General features: G+C 34.7%; 1 protein-coding gene across 6 annotated transcripts in view; it reads left to right on the forward strand.

Moving 5' to 3' along the window:
- The window catches only part of LOC143036840 (equilibrative nucleoside transporter 1-like), a 137192-nt gene that overhangs the window by 108956 nt on the left and 10072 nt on the right, over window positions 1-18164 (forward strand). For all 6 annotated transcript variants that reach the window (XM_076204655.1, XM_076204660.1, XM_076204658.1 and 3 more), the window contains 3 exons: window positions 2983-3140; window positions 9314-9459; window positions 10879-11111. In XM_076204655.1, the coding sequence (XP_076060770.1) occupies window positions 2983-3140; window positions 9314-9459; window positions 10879-11111 (537 nt within the window). The remainder of the gene's footprint in view (window positions 1-2982; window positions 3141-9313; window positions 9460-10878; window positions 11112-18164) is intronic.

The following is an 18164-nucleotide window of genomic DNA, read 5'->3' on the forward strand; positions in this document are numbered from 1 at the left end:
GAGGAAAGAGCAGGGAGAAGGTACGTCTGCCATATCCTATTATTACATGTTATAATGGGTTCGGTATACGGTAATTTCAATTTGTGGTAAGGTTTTCAGGAATGCGTATGTACCGTATAACAAGGACTTACTGTATACGTAGTATGTACTTAAATAATAGTCAATGTCATAAGAAATTAACACCCCTCAACTCCCCTCTGACATCTAACACCCATCTGACGTCAAGGTTCTTTATTTGATCCCTTATTTCTGTGTCACCGTTATTTCTTTCATTTTAGGGGATCCCTCTCGCTGTCCTTCATCCCAAATTTGTGAGCTTTCAATTGTAAATACAGACCTAAAATGCCTGGTCAATACTTTAGCTATTTCTACATCTTCTATATATTCTTTATTTCCTTCATGCAGTTTCACTATATCATGTTTGTCTTTTAGTTTGTCATTTACATATTTGTAAAATAGTTTAGGTTGGTCTTTGTATTTGTCTATTATATCTTTTTCGTATTTTCTTTTTTCCTCTCTACGTATATCTACATATTCATTTCTCAGTTTGATGTATGTTTGCCATTTGGTCATTTTTTGTCATTTTTCCATCTTTTCCAGGCTTTGTCTCTTCTATCTTTAGCGTCACTACACTTTTTGTTATACCAGCACTTTATGTAAACCCTTTTTTGTTTCTTCTTAGGTACATGTTTATTTGTTCCCTCCTTGTATTTTTCCTTAAATATGTTCCATTTTTCTTCCATCATTGTTTCATCATTTGAAAAAAATTCCCAGTTAGTGCTTTTAATTTTTTTTTTCTGAGTTTTACAAACTCCGTTTTGTTGTACATTAATTTTCCTTCTCTTGTGTTTCCTATTTCTTCTCATATCATTTTGTTCCTTAAGTTCAAAGTATTAGTATGTGGTCACTCTTCCCAATTGGTGTCTTATAATTCACTTGTCCATGACTTCAGGCTCAGAAGTGAATATCAAGTCTAGCCTTGATGGTTCATCATTGTTTCTATATCTAATGTTTTCCTTGACCCATTGAGTCAATGTATAATCAATGGTCAAATCCAGTAGAATGTTGCCCCAGAGTTCCTCTCCACCTTTTATCGTCAGTTCTTCCCAATTTATTTCCTTTGTGTTAAAGTCACCAATAATTACTATGTTTCCTCCATCTATCAGTATCTCAGTTAATTCATTCTTTGTGTCTTCCATTAATTTTGAGTGATCGCTATGAGACCAAGCCTTTGTTTTTGGGGGCACAAATACTACTATAAACTTTCTGCTTTTCATACTGCTATTTTCAACTTTCATTGTGATCATTTCCACATTTTCTTTACCCTCTGTTGTTTTTACCACATTTAAGCCCTTTCTAGTCAATAACATGACTCCTTCCCCCTGTTTATCCATTCTATTCTTCAACCAATGATTGTATAATCCTTGTCCCACCATACTTGATTGTATAGGACCTTTCAATTTTATTTCCACAATTCCCATTATGTCTGGTTTCTCTATTAACAGATAGTCATTTAATTTATTTATTCCAGAAGTCATACCGGCCATGTTTGTGTATGCCACTTTTAATTTTTTCTTTTCTTCTCTTTTTTATGGTGTATGTTTACATTTTTCTGATGTACCTTTTTTTTTTTTTTTTTTTTTTTTTCTTCTTCTTATTATTCTACCTCTCTCTCTCTCTCTCTCTCTCTCTCTCTCTCTCTCTCTCTCTCTCTCTCTTTTTTTTTTGTTATCAACCAGGCTAAAGAAATAGTTTTCCATTCTGATGCATAAATACTTGGAATAGCTTAAGTTAACATAGCTTGGACTGGAACAATACATGACTATAAATCTAAATATAAAAAGTAATAAAGGCCAAGTTGGATATGAATTTGTAGCCAGGTATGATAACTGGAGAGTAAGTATTGCTCCTTTCCTGTATACTACAATGTAGTAAATAACCACATTTTTGTATTTACCAAGTTGTATTATATGGGAAGAGAGCTATGCTCATGGTGACCTGTCTTTTTATCTCTCAGCATCAAGTTTTTTTCTTACTTTATATATATATATATATATATATATATATATATATATATATATTATATATATATATATATATATATATATATATATATATATATATATATATCTTCTGTATTTATGTATTTATTTATTTATTTTTTTCGTGTCCTCTTGTTTTTTCCATTGTCCCATTTCAGTAAGTCATTATCTAAGATTTCCATTCCCTTCATAATTCTATAGATAGTAAGTCTCCTCTTTCCCTTCTTTCGTGTCCTCTTGTTTTTTCCCTTTTTCTTCCCTCTTTGTTTTTTCCCTTTTTCGTGTCCTCTTGTTTTTTCCATTGTCTCATTTCAGTAAGTCATTCTTATCTAAGATTTCCATTCCCTTCATAATTCTATAGATAGTAAGTCTCCTCTTTCCCTTCTTTGTTCCAAAGTTTTGGAAAGAGTTGGTGCCAGCTTTGTTGTTACTCTTTGTATTCTTTCTAACTTCTTTATATTCTTTTTGGTACTGGGTGTCCATAGTGTTGCTGTGTATGTGAGTTTTGGTCATATCAGTGTATTTTTTTTTTTTTTTTTTTTTTTTTCTTTCTTTATCTTTATCATTTATCCGTCCAAATAGGCAAATGCCACTTTTATTGACCTCCATGAATTATAGATTTCTTCGACTATTTTATTTATATACTTATCCGGTGTCATGTGTGCCTATACATTTTATTTTTTTATTTATCCATTATTACAAGCTGGCCAAGCAGGTTAGAGTATCACTACATGCAGCAGTGAGTTGGACCAAGGGCATGGTTTGTTAAATTCCACACTACAAAGTCCTCTGTCCCCTGATAGGGAGAGTTTGTGACATTAAATTGGATCATTATAATTATTTTTATTATTGTTATTATCATTTTTTTTATTAATTTATTTTTATAATTTTTGTTATATGTTAGTATCAGTGAGCAAGCTTGAATTCCTCTCTCCCACAGTATTGGCAGTACAAGTTCCGTAATGTCACTGATGATAAGTGGGATGATGAAGATCACCCAAAGACCGATCTTCAGGTTATATACACACCCTTGCAGTCTGTCCTCTCACAGCTGCCCAATTTCCTGTTCCTATTCATCAACGCACTCTTCAGTCACAAGTATGTAGCAGCATGGTTACATGTAACCCACCTTATATTAATAATAAGTTAATATGTATTGTTTGAATTTTGTGGTCACTCTTGTTACTAGATTGTTATATCCTATATACCTATTTGTATTATACGGGAAGGGAGCTATGCTCGTAGTGACCCATCTTTGTATCTTTCAGCATCAAGTTTGTTCTTAAATTCTTGCATAATATTTGCCTCGTCCAATTTATTCCAGATATCCACCACTCTGTGTGGGAAGCTATTCTTTTTCAGATCTCTTCTATAACTATTCTTTTTGAGTTTCTTTTCATGTCCTCTTGTTTTTCCCTCATCCCACTTTAATAAATCATCTCTGTCTAGGACTTCCATCCCTTTCATAATTCTGTAAATGGTCAGTAGATCCACTCTTTCTCTTCATTGTTCCAGGGTTGGTAATTTCAGTTTGGACAATCTTTGTATGTCAATTTGAGGAGTGTTGGTGCCATCTTTGTTGCTGCTCTTTGAATTCTTTCTAATTTCTTTATATCCTTTTTAGTACTAGGTGTCCATAGTGTTGCAGCATACTCCAATCTTGGTCTTATCAATGTAACTAATATTTTCTTTACCATTTCCTCATCCAAGTAATCAAAGGCCACTTTCATTGATATGCTTGTCTGGTGACATGTCTTTGTGGATAATTACTCCTAAGTCCCATTCCAAACTAACTTTTTTAACTTCCTTTGTACCAATTTTACATTGCCCTGATATTCTATTTTTAATTTTTCCATACTCCAGTATACCTCATTTCTTGATGTTGAAGTTCACTTCCCACTTTTGACTCCATTCTCAGACTTTATCCAGTCTTTCTTAGTGATTCACAATTCTTCCTCTGTACTTACTTTCTTTAGTAGCTTTGCATATCAGAAAGAAGTTCATATAACATTCCACATCTTCATCCATGTCATTTGTTTATATATGGCAAACATAATCAGAGCCAATACCAAACCTTGTGGGACTCCACTTATCATTACTTCCCTGGTCGAGCATTTGTCTCAAAATACTAACCTCATTTTTCTCCCATTCAAGGAATCTTCCACCCATTCCAATAACTTACCATGAATGCCACCTATTGATTCAATTTTTCTTAATAGTTTTTTGTGTGGTACTCTATCTAATGCTTTTTTGTAGATCTAGGAAAGCACAATCTGCCCATCCATCCCTTTCTTGCATTATTTCTATTATTCTCGAGTAGAAGCAAATCAAGTTAGTGGCACATGATCTTCCATGTCTAAATCCAAATTGTGTTGTATTCAGTATATTATTTTTTCCAGATATTTAATATGTCTACTTTTATTAACTTTTTCACATATTTATGCTATTGTGCTTGTAAGGGAGACCAATCCATAGTTAGTTGGAGTTTCCTTGTCCCCTCCTTTATATATTGGTACAATATTTACAATTTTCCAGTCCTGTGGTACCTTTCCTTGTTTGAGTGAGTAATCAATTATCTTATATATTTTGTTCATTAGTTCATCTATGCCTTCTTTTGATATCCAGTTTGCAATTCCATCCAGACTGTATGATTTTCTGATGTCAATGTTTTTATTTGGTCTCTAATTTCCTTCTGTGTCACAGTTATTTCTGTCATTGAGGGGGGGGGGTTTCCTCTGTATTTCCTCCCAATTTTGTGTACTTTCAATTCTGAATACAGATTTAAAATGTTTGTTCATAATTTCAGCCATTTCTACATCTTCTATGTATTCATTCTTTCCTTAGCACAATTTTACTACTTGTTTGTCTTTTAGTTTACCATTCACATACCAGTAAAATAGTTTAGGTTGGTCCTTGCATTTTTTATTATGCCTTTTTCATAGGTTCTCTATTCTTCCCTATGTATTATTACATATTCATTTCTTAATTTGATATATATTTGCCACTTACTTTTTTTTTATCATCTTTTTCCATCTTATCCAAGCTTTGTCTCTTCCATCTTTAGCCTCGCTACATTTTTTGTTGTACCAGCATTTAATATACACCCTTTCTTCTGCTTTGGTATGTATTTTTTTATTTCCTCATTATAAATTTCTTTTAATATGTTCCATTTCTCTTCCATCTTTGTTTCTTCATTTAAGAATTTTCTAGAGTTTCTCAAAATCCGATTTGTTGTACATTAGCCTTCCTTCTCTATGTTCCTCATTTCTTCTCAAATCAATTTGTTCTTTTAGTTTGAACTAGTATGTGGTCATTCTTCCCAATTGGTGTTTTGTATTCCATTTTGTCCACAATTTCAGGCTCTGATGTAAATATTAAATCTAGTCTCGATGGTTCCTCATTGTTTCTGTATCTGGTATTTTTCTTTACCCATTGACTCATTGTGTATTCAGTGGTCATATCCAGTAGTATATTTCACCAAAGGTCTTCTCCACCTTTCACTTACATTTCTTCTCAACATATTTCTTTTTAATTAAAGTCACCCATGATTACTGTTTCCTCCTTCTTTCAGTAAATCAGTTAGTGCATTCTTTATGCCTTCCAACATTTTGCAATGATCACTCTGTCAAAGACTGTTTTAGGGGGGGTACATATATTACTACAAATTTTCCACTTTTCATGGTTTTCAACTTTTATTATAATAAATTCCACATTATTTTTTCCTTCTGTTGTCTTAGTCACATTTAAGCCTTTCTTAGTCAAAAACATGACTCCTTCACCCTGTTTTCCCTTTCTATTTTTCATCCAATGGTTGTGTAGACCTTGTCCCAAAGTGTTTGGCAGTAGTGGACTTCTTAATTTCATCTCCACAATTCCCATTATCTCTGGTTTCTCTACTGCCAAATAGTCCTTTAATTTGTTTAGTCCTGAAATCATGCTATGTTGGTATATGTTAATTTTATTTTTTCCTTTCTACTCTTAGATTATATATATAAACCCTTTTCATAGCCTCAGCTCTAGCACTAAAAAAAAAAAATTCATTCTTTTCAGTTTCTATTCTCGCTCTGTTTTTTTTTTTTTTTTTTCTGCTTCACTTCTAAGTGACTTTTCCTTCTCTTTTTCCTCATTGCTCATTTCTTTTTTTATCCATACATTTTTCTAATTTTCACTAATTGCCAGCTTTGCTGTTTTTGATAGTACTGCTATCATTTGAGACCTTAGTTTGATTTTTAGTGCCTTATATTGTTTTTCTTTACTGCCCCATCCTATGTACCTCTTCAATCTCTTTGTCCTTTTCCTGTCCCTCCTCTTGTATCTCTTTCAGAATTTCTTTTGCAATTTCTTTCTCATTTTTTTCTCTTTGATGTCTATGTACATTATGTTTTTCTTTAATACCATAAACTACAATGCACTTTTTTTATCCACTGTGTCTTTGTTCCAGTTTTCTTTTCCCTTAATTACTTTAATTACTGTTTCTTTGGCATTTTCTTCCGCTTGTTGCTGTACTATTTCCTTAAAAGTTATCTTTTGATTTTCTTGTTCCACTTTCCATTGATTTTTTTTTATTTCTTGGAGATCAGTGTCCTTAAACGTTTCTCCAACCTTCTCAGTCTCTGTATTTGTTCTTTCACTTTTTTCTCTCTCTCTCTCTCTCTTTCTCTCACTTCAGACCATGTTTAATTCCTTCTTCAGATCATCAAGCTTCTTGTTCGTCTCTTATTTAGCTCTTCATTTCTCTGTACATTGCCCTGTAGGGATTTGCAATCCATTTCGGTTTTTAGTTTCCTCAACAATTTAGGATTATCTACAAAGAAGCTCATGTAACATTCCACATCATCTATGTCATTCACATAAATAGTGAACATTATTGTAGCCAATACAGATCCTTGTGGAACTCCACCAATCACCTCCTTCTAACCTGAATATTTTTCTCAGAGTACTACTCTCATCTTTCTACCATTCAGGAAGTCCTCCATCCAATTTAGTAGGTTGCCTTGTATCCCTCCTATGTTTTCCAATTTGTTTTGATAATGTTTTGTGTGGTACCTTGCCAAAGGCTTTTTGTAACTCCAAGAAAGCACAATCAGCTCATCCATCCCTTTCTTGTATTATATCTATTAGTCTTGAGTAAAAACAGATTAAATTTGTGGTACATGATCTTCCCTGTCTGAACCCAAACTGTCTTTGGTTTATTATATTATTTTCCTCCAGGTGTTTTACCCATCTATTGTTGATAATTTTCTCACAGATTTTGGCTACAGTGCTTGTTAGTGAGACCGGTCTGTAATTAGTTGATTCTTCCTTGTTTCTTCCTTTACATATTGGTACAATGTTGGCATTTTTCCAGTCTTTTGGTATTTTAACTTCTTTAATTGAGCAACTTATTATGTTATGTATTTTGTCCATTAGTTCTTCTTTGCATTCTTTTAATATCCAGTTTGCAATTCCATCTGGGCCATGTGATTTCCTAACATCAAGGTTTGTTAATTGCTCCATTATTTCTTTTTGTGTTATTATTTCATTCATGGGGGGAGATCGCACTTCACTTCCTTCGTCCCAATACTGTACCTTCTCTCTTGTGAAAACCGACTTGAAGTGATTATTCATGATTTCGGCTATTTCTAGATCTAATGTGTATTCTGTATTTCCTTGGTGTAGTTTCACAATTTCCTAGTTTATTTTTAAGTTTATCATTCACTTATCTATAGAATAGTTTGGGTTGCTCTGCATTTTTCTGTAATGTCTTTCTCATAGTTCCTTTTTTCCTCTCTGCACTTTTACATACCCATTTCTACAGTTTATATATATTTGCCATTTTCCAGGTTTTTTATCTTTTCTCCATCTTTTCCAAGCTTTGTCTCTTCTGTCTTTCACCTCACTGCATCTTCTGTTGAGCCAGCATTTAATGTACACCCTCTCTTGTCTCTGTCTTGGTATGCACCTATTCACTCCTTCATTATGGATATCCATCAAGATCTCCCATTTCTCTTCCACTTTTGTCCATTTCATTTAGAATTTTCCCCAATTTGTATTTTGGAAGAATTTCTTTAGTTTCCCAAAGTCCGTTTTGTTGTACATCAATCTTCCTTTTCTGTTTGTTTCATTTTTCTCCGTATATATTTCTTCTTTTAGTTCAGTCTCTATAAGTATATGGTCACTTTTTCCAAATGGTGTCTTGTATTCAGTTTTATCCACAATTTCAGGTTCTGCTGTAAATATTAAATCCAATCTCAACGGTTTTTCATTACTTATGTGGTAAGGTTTCTATGTTGGTATTGTTTTATTGTTTAATGGTCACCTGAAAGTCATATGAGTGTGTTTCTTAGTTCTCTTAGGAGGGATTTTAGTTTTGTAGATTCTTAAAGTGCTTGTTTTGTAATCCAAGTGTGAATGTGTTTTTTGTATGAATGCGATGTGTAGTGCAGGGGAAAGATTGTTGTAGATTTTTGAGTAATATACTTTTTTCAGCTGGTGATACTTATGTCATATGATGAGATGGGTGAGTGGTGTTGAAGATTCTAGCATACAGTTGTGTACCAGTCATTTTCATATGACCTATGAGGAGGATTTTAGGTGCAACTTGTCACTCAGTACTTTATTTTATATGAATTTAAAGTATGTGTATGTTTAGCTGATTGTTGAGACCCATGCTGTGGAAGTGTAGTTGAAGGTGGTTTTTATGAATTGTTTGAAAACAGTAATTATTTTCATTCCGTTGCTTGAAGGTCATATAAGTGTGAAAAGTGAGGGTTCTTTTTCAATGGAAGAGTTTTGCTATTTAATTATACTTTTTTTAATTCATGGTTAATGTTTTCTAAGATGAAGCTTCTAATCTATTATTTATGAGCCATTGCTCTATCTTATGATTCAGTAGATTTCCTTTAGGTGGTGAAAAATATATTATTTCTTAGAGTTTGCCATAGGAGAATCATCTATCAATCTATATATCAAGGCTTTTTCACCCTTATAAGGGAGGTAGTCAAGTCAAAATGCATGTACTTACTCCTGTTTCACTCCTATTTCCATCTATTCCACTCCCATCCACCACCCTGTCTTCCGTTTCATCTTAACTCTTCATGGATGGTAGGCCATCCCAGTATCCCACCCACTGCCATGTTAGAAGCAATGCAACAAGACAATACATCCACAAGGCCACTTCACTTAATCACAACCTCTTTCTCCATCCCCTCATGAAAAAGAGAAGATGAGAAATCCCCTTGGGCTGTGAGAATCAATTGATACAAATTGTTTTGTTTAACTCTTGTACACAGAATTCCTCAGAAGGTACGGCTCATGGGATCATTAATCATCATGATCATTTTCTTCTCGTTGACAACTGCCTTTGTTGAAGTGGATACAGATGACTGGCAAGAAGGCTTTTTCATCTTTACTATGATCATCATTGTTATCATGAACTGTAAGTACACTTATTTTCTTCAGTTTTGTAATGTTTCATTCTTAAGATTTACAAACTTTTACTTCATTTGCACTTGCACTTTCCCATAAAAATTATAATTATTGCCTGGAAACCCTCTATCGTACAGTAACAATGGTCCTTTTGCCTTCTCATATGTTTGTCTGGAAAGAGATACTGGTCTGTGTCTGTTGTCCAAAATGTATTAGTTTCAGTGTCCATGAATGGTAAGAAGAGGGAAGTATTTTTTATTAGGCAATTGCCAACCATTGTAAATGGTGTGGTTAAACCTAAAGGGTTGAACAATCTAGGAAGAAAACTTGATACAACACATTTTGTAACCTTGAGATCACAGGGCATTTCTATCTCATCAAAGAAGATGCGATCTTCATCCAGTCCACTGAAGACCCTACATCTTGGTACATTCAGAACCAATATATTTTACCTCTACCTCTTGATGGCACCATACTAGCTTTCCCCATGACATAAGAAGCCTCTGTAGTACAAGCCTCCTCACAGACAACTCTGGAGAATCTGTTGTCAACATAGAAGTTTTCCTGTAACTCCTGCACAACTCTGCTACTAGGAAAAGTCTTCAAATAATACTGAATTAGTGTATTCAGTAAGAAGGGGTTGTTTCTATTTCCAAATGGGATTTTGATCACTCTTATGATACTGAATTTGTCTCGTTACTATATAAAAAAAAAAGGCTGTACATCCTGATCTTCCTTCCTAACCTTGACTTGAAGAAAAATCCTGGTGATGTCTGCCACCAATATTATCTTTGATTGCAATTCAGTTGGTGTCTTGAGATTTGCTAACTGCAAACCCACAGTCTCACAGCAACTGGCAGAAGTTCCCTGGGCCTTCCCATAGATCTCTGAGAAGAGACCTTGAAATGATTTTATTAGTGCGGAACTGTTTCTATATCCCCAACTGAAAATAGGAGGGGAGCCATTGCTTATCTGTGTTTAAAGGTTGAAAAAGAGATCTTGAGTTCAGTCCAAAAAACAATTGTCACCTTCCCAGGTCTTCACCTCTAAATGGAAATATGAAGTTAATGGGGTTTGAAGATGGGCAGCAGGGAGATTACTTTCAGATGTCCTCACAGGACAGCCTCATGCAAGTATCTATTGTTGGTCCCCAGACCTGGTTAATATAACACAGACAAGTCCAGTATTTCTTTTCAGAGAGATGTATGAGAAGACTTTAAGTCCATCATTTACTCCTGTTATGCTGTGGCTTTCCATTAGGAAACTTAAAAGCTACTTTAAGACTTAAGAATATTTTGCAGTAACTCTTAACAGTGGAGGGAAGCCTAGTAAGAAATTAATTATTGAAGTAAAAGGCATAGGCACTTGATAAGGATGTAGTAGACTATGAAAATGCAGGGAAACTATGTTCTAATGTCTCTTCCTACAGGTTCTGGAGCAGTTTTCCAAGGTGGCTTGTTTGGAGTGGTGGGCATGTTTCCTGAGCGGTACATGACAGCAGTAGTATCTGGCCAGGCCCTTGGTGGTGTATTTGCCTCAGTAGCAAGAGTAATTTCACTAGCAGCTGGAGCAAATGATGTCACTTCAGCTTTAATATACTTCTGTATTGCAGTTGGAGTTATGGTTCTCACACTTGTTGGATACCTTTGGGTCTTACAGACAGTAAGTTATGAAAGATTTGTTCACAGGTTGTTAGTCTTACTAATGTACTTCTTTAGCATTTGTATAGATATTATATTTTTCAGATCTTGTTAAAAAAAATTGCATCCTTCATATATGTATATATACACACACGTCAGTCGAAGTGACAGCAAAGTTTGGAACTCCAGGAAAAATTCAAGTTTCATCGATCTCAACAAAGAGAGTACCTTTGTTGTATTAGTAGGGAAGGGGAAAGCTTGTGGTGTAGTGGGAAGGTGAAGAAAAGGAGAAAGAAAGGGAGTACCCAGGAAAATGGAAGGAAATGAGGAAGGGGATGAATGGGCCCCGGATGTTAGAAGGGGTGTAAACAAAAGGAGTGCAGAACACATAGACAAGGGAGAACAAGGAAGCAGAAGTGTCAAAGGCAGAAATATAAATAATAGCAGCTCAATGGAAAGAGAAGATAACTGCTTTTATGGATTTAATGAGGGAGGAGGTGACTAGTAAATCTAGAGGAGAAACTAAAAAAAAATTAGTGAAGCATTGGAGGTTAGGTTTAACCAATTAACACTAGTTACCCAAAGAGTTGATAAACTGGAAGAACTAAAGAAGGGGAATCAAAACCTAACTAAAGAAATAGAATTAAAAAGACAGATAAAGGAAAGTAAAAGATGAGAATGAGGAATTAAAGAAGAAGAATAAAAAGTCCATAGCAAAAGAAGCACAGGGTTGGAGAAAAGTCCAAGAGAACAACAAAATTGTATTTAGAAATATAGTGACACAACAAATGAAAGAACAAACTAAGGACACAGTTATTAAAGTGATGAGAGAGGAGAATATAGTAAGAGACTTAGCGGACAAAAAGAAATGTATAATAATATAAGGGATGGAAGAGAAGCATAATCCAAATAGGACCAGAAGAATAAAAGAGAAGGAAAAGGTAAACAAGATATTAGAAGTAGTTCAAGAGGATGGACAAGAAACTGTGAAAGAAATTGAAGAAATATATAGAATAGGGAAATGCAATACTGATAAGACCAGACCCATTAAAAGATCAAATTGACTAGAAGCTAAGGGGAAAAAAAAAAAACGAGAAAAGAACAGAGTCAGAAAAAGAAATTCTATTGGAGAGTAGTGGATATGAAAGTGAAGAAATGGTTCACAGCAGAGAAAAACCGAAAGGTAACAGAAAACACGATGGACGTAGTAGGAAATTAAAAGTCTTACACAAACATAGATGGCTTAACAACAGGCTTGAACAAACTGAATGATTACCTGAAGGAAAAAGAACTGGACATAATGGGAATTGTAGAGACAAAATTGAAAGGTCCACTACTGCCCAGCAGTGTAGGACATGGTGCATATAATTATTGGATTAGAAACAGGTAAAACAAGGGAGTGGAGTTATGTTCCTGACTAAGAAGGATATAAAAGTGAGGAATGTCACATATGGAAAGAATAGAGATGATTACGATGGAAGTGGAGGACAGGGATGGGAAGAGCAGGAAGTTTGTAGTAAATTATGTGCCTCCTAAAACGGCTTTGTGGGAAGAGAGAGAACACAAAAATATGTTAGAAGACACAAGGATAACACTAAATAAGATAATGGAAGATGGAGAAAGAATAGTTATAATGGGTGACTTTAATTGTAAAGAAATCTGCTGGGAAGAGATGACAGTGAAGGGTGGAGACGACCTATGGGGAAATGTACTACTTGATATTATTATAGAACATACAATGACACAATAGATACAAGAGAATACTACCGTATTTTTCGGACCATAAGGCGCACCCGTAAATTGCTATTCCCCGTCCTTACATAAGGCGCACCTGGTCTCGTCATCGGATAATCATGCATATGTGAGTGCTTTCAGAACTGAACATTTTCGTTGTTGAATGAGAAAAATCGGTTGGGATTTAGCAAAATTACAAAAATAAATGATATATATATATATATATATATATTTTTTTTTTGGTCAGTGAAATCAGACCACTTCCATGGGTGGTCTGCTCTGCCAATACCCCTAAAAAACAACATAAACGTGTTATGGGAATTGTGGGGAATTAAACCAACATTAGCAGTTTTATTCCCGGAATTCTCTATTCACTCAAAAACACAGGATTACAAATGAAGGTAAATTTTAAGTTTCGACCATGGGCGCAATATAGTAATAGAAAATTAATTATTAATTTTTTAAATTATAATATATCAACGTAATATGCAATTTTGTGAACGGAAATAAAAAACAAAAAAGGTGCTTAAACAGATTTCGTAAGTAAAGAAGTCGTGTCGGACGAATGGTATGCCATGTTTGTTATGATATATGCCGACGTCGAAGAAATGAAAGGATGAATTCGTCTAACCTAACCTAACCTGTGTTTAATAAATCATTACCTGCAAATTAAATGTCATCCGGATTGTCCTCGTTGTCGTCGTCGTGAGAGACGTTGGCGGGCTTTTCAACCACTCTCTCACCTTGCGGGGTATACAAGTTCTTGCAGCTTGAAGGAATGCATGTATCTCCTCTCTATAACATTCCTTCAAGAAAATTTACCCAGCGAGGTACTGTCGGAAGTACCGAGACAAGATGGCATCCCGATCCTATGCTACCGACTTCGTTCATTAGCATATTTGCTTGTAGTAAGGCATTTTTCATTTTCATTTCCGCCCACAAAATTGCATATTACGTTGATACATTTTAATTTACAAAATAATTATTTTTTTATTGCTATATTGCGTCCATGGTCGAAACTAAAAGAATACCCAAATGACTACAATCTGAGTGGAGAGTCATAGCCATGATAGCGTGAATGAATGCGGTGGCATGGACTCGAAAACTGTCAAAGTTTTCGCAATTTTCTTGTCAAGATACATGCATCTTGGTTATAACTTCGTTGTAATTTTTGCTAGGACTATGCACTGTTGCCGTTGGCAGGCTAGCTACAAAACATGTCAAGATAGTACGTCACTGTCCGAGACATTTTTTTGCACTGAAGCCACACATAAGGCGCACCACCCGATTTTGGCCGATTTTAAGGATTTTGCCCGCGCCTTATAGTCCGAAAAATACGGTAGGTATAGAAATGAGAAAGAACCATCGAGACTGGACCTAATAATTACATCAGAACCCGAAATAGTGGACAAGATTGAATATAAGATGCCAATAAGTAAAAGTAACCACATATTGGTTGAACTGGAACTAAATGAGGAAAAATATATGTGAAAAAAAACGAACAATATAGAAAGGGAAGATTGATGTATGGAAAAACAAATTTTGGTAAAATAAGAGAATTCTTTCAAAAAGCAGACTGGGAAAGGATACACAAGGAGGAAACACCAGTAGAAGAGAAATGGAATATTTTGACAAAAATTTATAAAGAAGTAGTGGAAAAGTATGTTTCAAGACAAAAACAAGAAAAAGTATATGTAAAGTGTTGGTACAACAAAAGGTGTAGGGAGTTAAAGACAAAAGGGATGATGATAATGATATGGTTTAACATCACACACTCCCTCCTATCAGGAAGCTAGGACGGTGGTCCTCAAAGAGGGCTTTGTAACGTGGAATTTAATGAACCATGCCCTTGGTTCAACTTCGCTGGTGGCAGGATTCGAACCGCCCTCACCTCGACCTTCACCGCAAGTAATGACGCCCTAACCTGCTCAGCTAACGAGGGATAAAGCTTGGATAAAATGGAAAAAAGACAAAAGACCTGAAAAATGGAAAATATATACTAGTTATAGAAATGAATATGTACAAGTGTGTAGAGCAGAAAAGAGAAAATATGAAAAAGATGCTATAGAAAAATGTAAAGATCAACCAAAACTATTTTACAGATTTGTAAACAACAAACTGAAAAACAAACAAGAATTAGAGAAACTACGACAAGGAGTTGAATACACAGAGGAAATAGAAATGGCAGAAATTATGAACAAGCATTTAAATCAGTGTATACGAGGGAGAACATACAACCTGGAGATATCGAGTGTGAGGAGAAAGTTTCTCCTATGAAAGAGATAGAAGTAACAAGGAATGAAATAATGAATCACTTGAGTAATGTCGATGTCAGAAAATCGCATGGACCAGATGAAATGGCAAACTGGATTTTGAGAGAATGCAGGAATGAACTAACAGACAAAATACATAGTCTAATAAGTAGTTCAATGAAAGAAGGAAAAGTTCCAGAAGATTGGAAAAGAGCAAATATAGTACCAATAAAGGGGGAAACAAGGAAGACCCTACTAACTATAGACCGGTCTCTCTTACAAGTACGATAGCTAAAATTTGTGAAGGAATCATCAAAATTAGATGGGTAAGGAATTTGGAAAAAAACAACGTACTAAATCCAAGGCAATTTGGATTTAGACAAGGACGATCATGTGTCTCAAAAGAATAGTGGGATCATATAAATTGGGAGAGAAAGAAATTAAAAAAGTAGAAAATGAGAAGGACCTGGGAGTCATTATTATGGATAATATGTCACCTGAGAAACGTATAAACAAAATTTTTGGAGAAACTTATAATTTAATAAGAACAATCAAAGTGGCATTTACATACCTGGATGAAGAAATGGTGAAGAAAATACTAGTCACTTTGATAAAACCAAGATTGAGTATGCAGTGACAACGTAGTCACCAAGTACAAAAAATGTACAACAAAACTTGAAAGAATACAAAGAGCAATTACAAAATTGGCACCAACACTCTCAGAATTATCATATGAAGAGAGACTAGCCAAAATTGAGCTACAGACATTAGAGCAAAGAAGAGAGAGAGGAGACTTGATAACTATTTATAGAATCATGAAAGGCATAGAAACTATTGATAGAGAGGGTCCAATACAATGGGATAGTAGAGATACAAGAGGACACGGAAAGAAAATCAAGAAAAATTGTTTTAGAAGAGACCTAAAAAAGAACAGCTTTCCTCACAGGGTAAAAAACGTTTGGAACAAGTTAGATGAGAATGTGGGGTGTGCAAAAACGATACATGAATTTAAAAAGTCTAGATAAAATGAGATATGAAGACAGGACACCAGAAGCATAGCTCCCCTTCCCATAAAATACAACTAGGTAAATACACATACACTGGGAGAAAAATGAGGGTAGTAATCAGAGATAAATACTCAGAATGGGAAGAAATGATAAGTGGTGTCCCGCAAGGGTCAGTGCTGGCTCCAATCATGTTTTCCTTATATATAAACAACATGGATGAAGGAGTAGAGTGTTATATGAATCTCTTCGCAGATGACGCAAAAATACTAAAGAAAGTAAGAACAGAGGAGGATTGTGAATCATTACAATTAGACCTGGACAAAATCTGGAAATGGACTCAAAAGTGGGAAGTGAACTTCAATATCAAGAAATGTAGTATAATGGAGTTTGGAAAAAGTAAAAACAGAATATTGAAAAATTATAAAATTGGTGAAGAAAAAGTCCAAAAAGTGAATTCGGAAAGAGACCTTGGAGTAATAATTAGCAAAGACATGACACTGGACAAACATATCAACAAAATAGTCAAAGGTCAGTGAAAGTGGCATTTGACTATTTGGATGAAGAAGTGGTTAAAAAATATTAGTTACATTAATAAAACCAAAACTGGAATATGCAGAAACACTATGGAGACCCAGTACTAAAAAGAATATAAAGAAATTAGAAAGAATACAGAGAGCAATGACAAAGTTGGCACCAGCTCTTTCCAAATTAACATACGAACAAAGATTATCCAAATTGGAATTACCAACACTGGAACAGAGAAGAGAAAGAGGAGATCTACTGATTATCTACAGAATCATGAAAGGAATGGAAATTCTTGGTAGGAATGATCTACTAAAATGGGACAATGGAAAAACAAGAGGACATGAAAAGAAACTCAAAAAGGATAACTATAGAAGAGATCTGAAAAAGAATAGCTTCCCACACAGAGTGCTGGATACCTGGAATAATTTAGATAAAGAAACAGTGTGTGCAAACACTATTCAAGATTTTAAGAAAAAACTTGATGCTGAAAGATACAAAGATGGGTCACCAAGAGCATAGCTCCCTTCCTGTATAATACAACTAGGTAAATATATACATATATATATATATATATATATATATATATATGTATATATATATATATATGTCTTCCCTCTTATGTTTCTTACTCGCTTTTGGTATTTTGTTAGTGATCTTTCTGTGACTTTATAGATGTGTTTTGATTAATGATGTTTTATTTCTTTTGTGTAATCTGGCCATTTTACTGAGTAGTTTATTTCTTCATGTTATGTGATCATTGGGGATCACATGAAATGTCAGAGGAAGTTGCTTGTTGGTTATATTGATGAGGTTCTTTATTACCATAGGTATTCCAATATTTTATGCATCTGTATAGGAAATGATTTCTTCACATCCTTCAGACATAAATCTTTTTTGTACATACATATACCAAAGGCTTTTTTTCCCCTTATGAGGGAGGTAGCCAAAAAAAAACAAAGGCATATAAACCACTTCCACCTTTTCCATCCCTAACATACTCCGCTCCCCTCCACCCTCTTCCCTCCCTCTTATCTTGGCACCTCCTGGATAGTTTTCAATATGTACTTGTGGCATTGTAAAGACTTCCCATCCCCAATCAAGAAATCTGTCAATATAGTCCACCCCCTTTAGCAATCTGAACACAGTAATCAGATCACCTCTTTCACTTCAACCTTTTCAACATTGGCAGATACTTTTAGTCTCTTCTCATATGGTTTATCTTCCAGGTATCAATCAGCTTGGTTGTTCCTCTTTGTTTTCTTTATCTCAGTGTGGGGATGACACCACTGATGAATATTCCAGTCTTGGATGAATTAGGATTTCTATAAGATTTTTCATCATTTCATCATCCAGATGTTAGCATAGCTTGCACCTTCCATCAAGTCATTTATGTAGATAAGATACTTTATATGTGTCAACACCTAATTTTGTGGGACTCCACTGGTCACTATTATCTTGACATCCTTTATTACTGTCCTCATGTACTTGCCCTTCAGAAAACTTTTCACCCATTCCAATATGCTCCAGTATTCACAGATGTCAGTTGATGGGTACTTT

The sequence above is a fragment of the Oratosquilla oratoria genome, chromosome 21 (assembly GCF_046742065.1).
Source record: "Oratosquilla oratoria isolate Oo_2021 chromosome 21, ASM4674206v1, whole genome shotgun sequence".
Lineage (NCBI taxonomy): Eukaryota > Metazoa > Arthropoda > Malacostraca > Stomatopoda > Squillidae > Oratosquilla > Oratosquilla oratoria.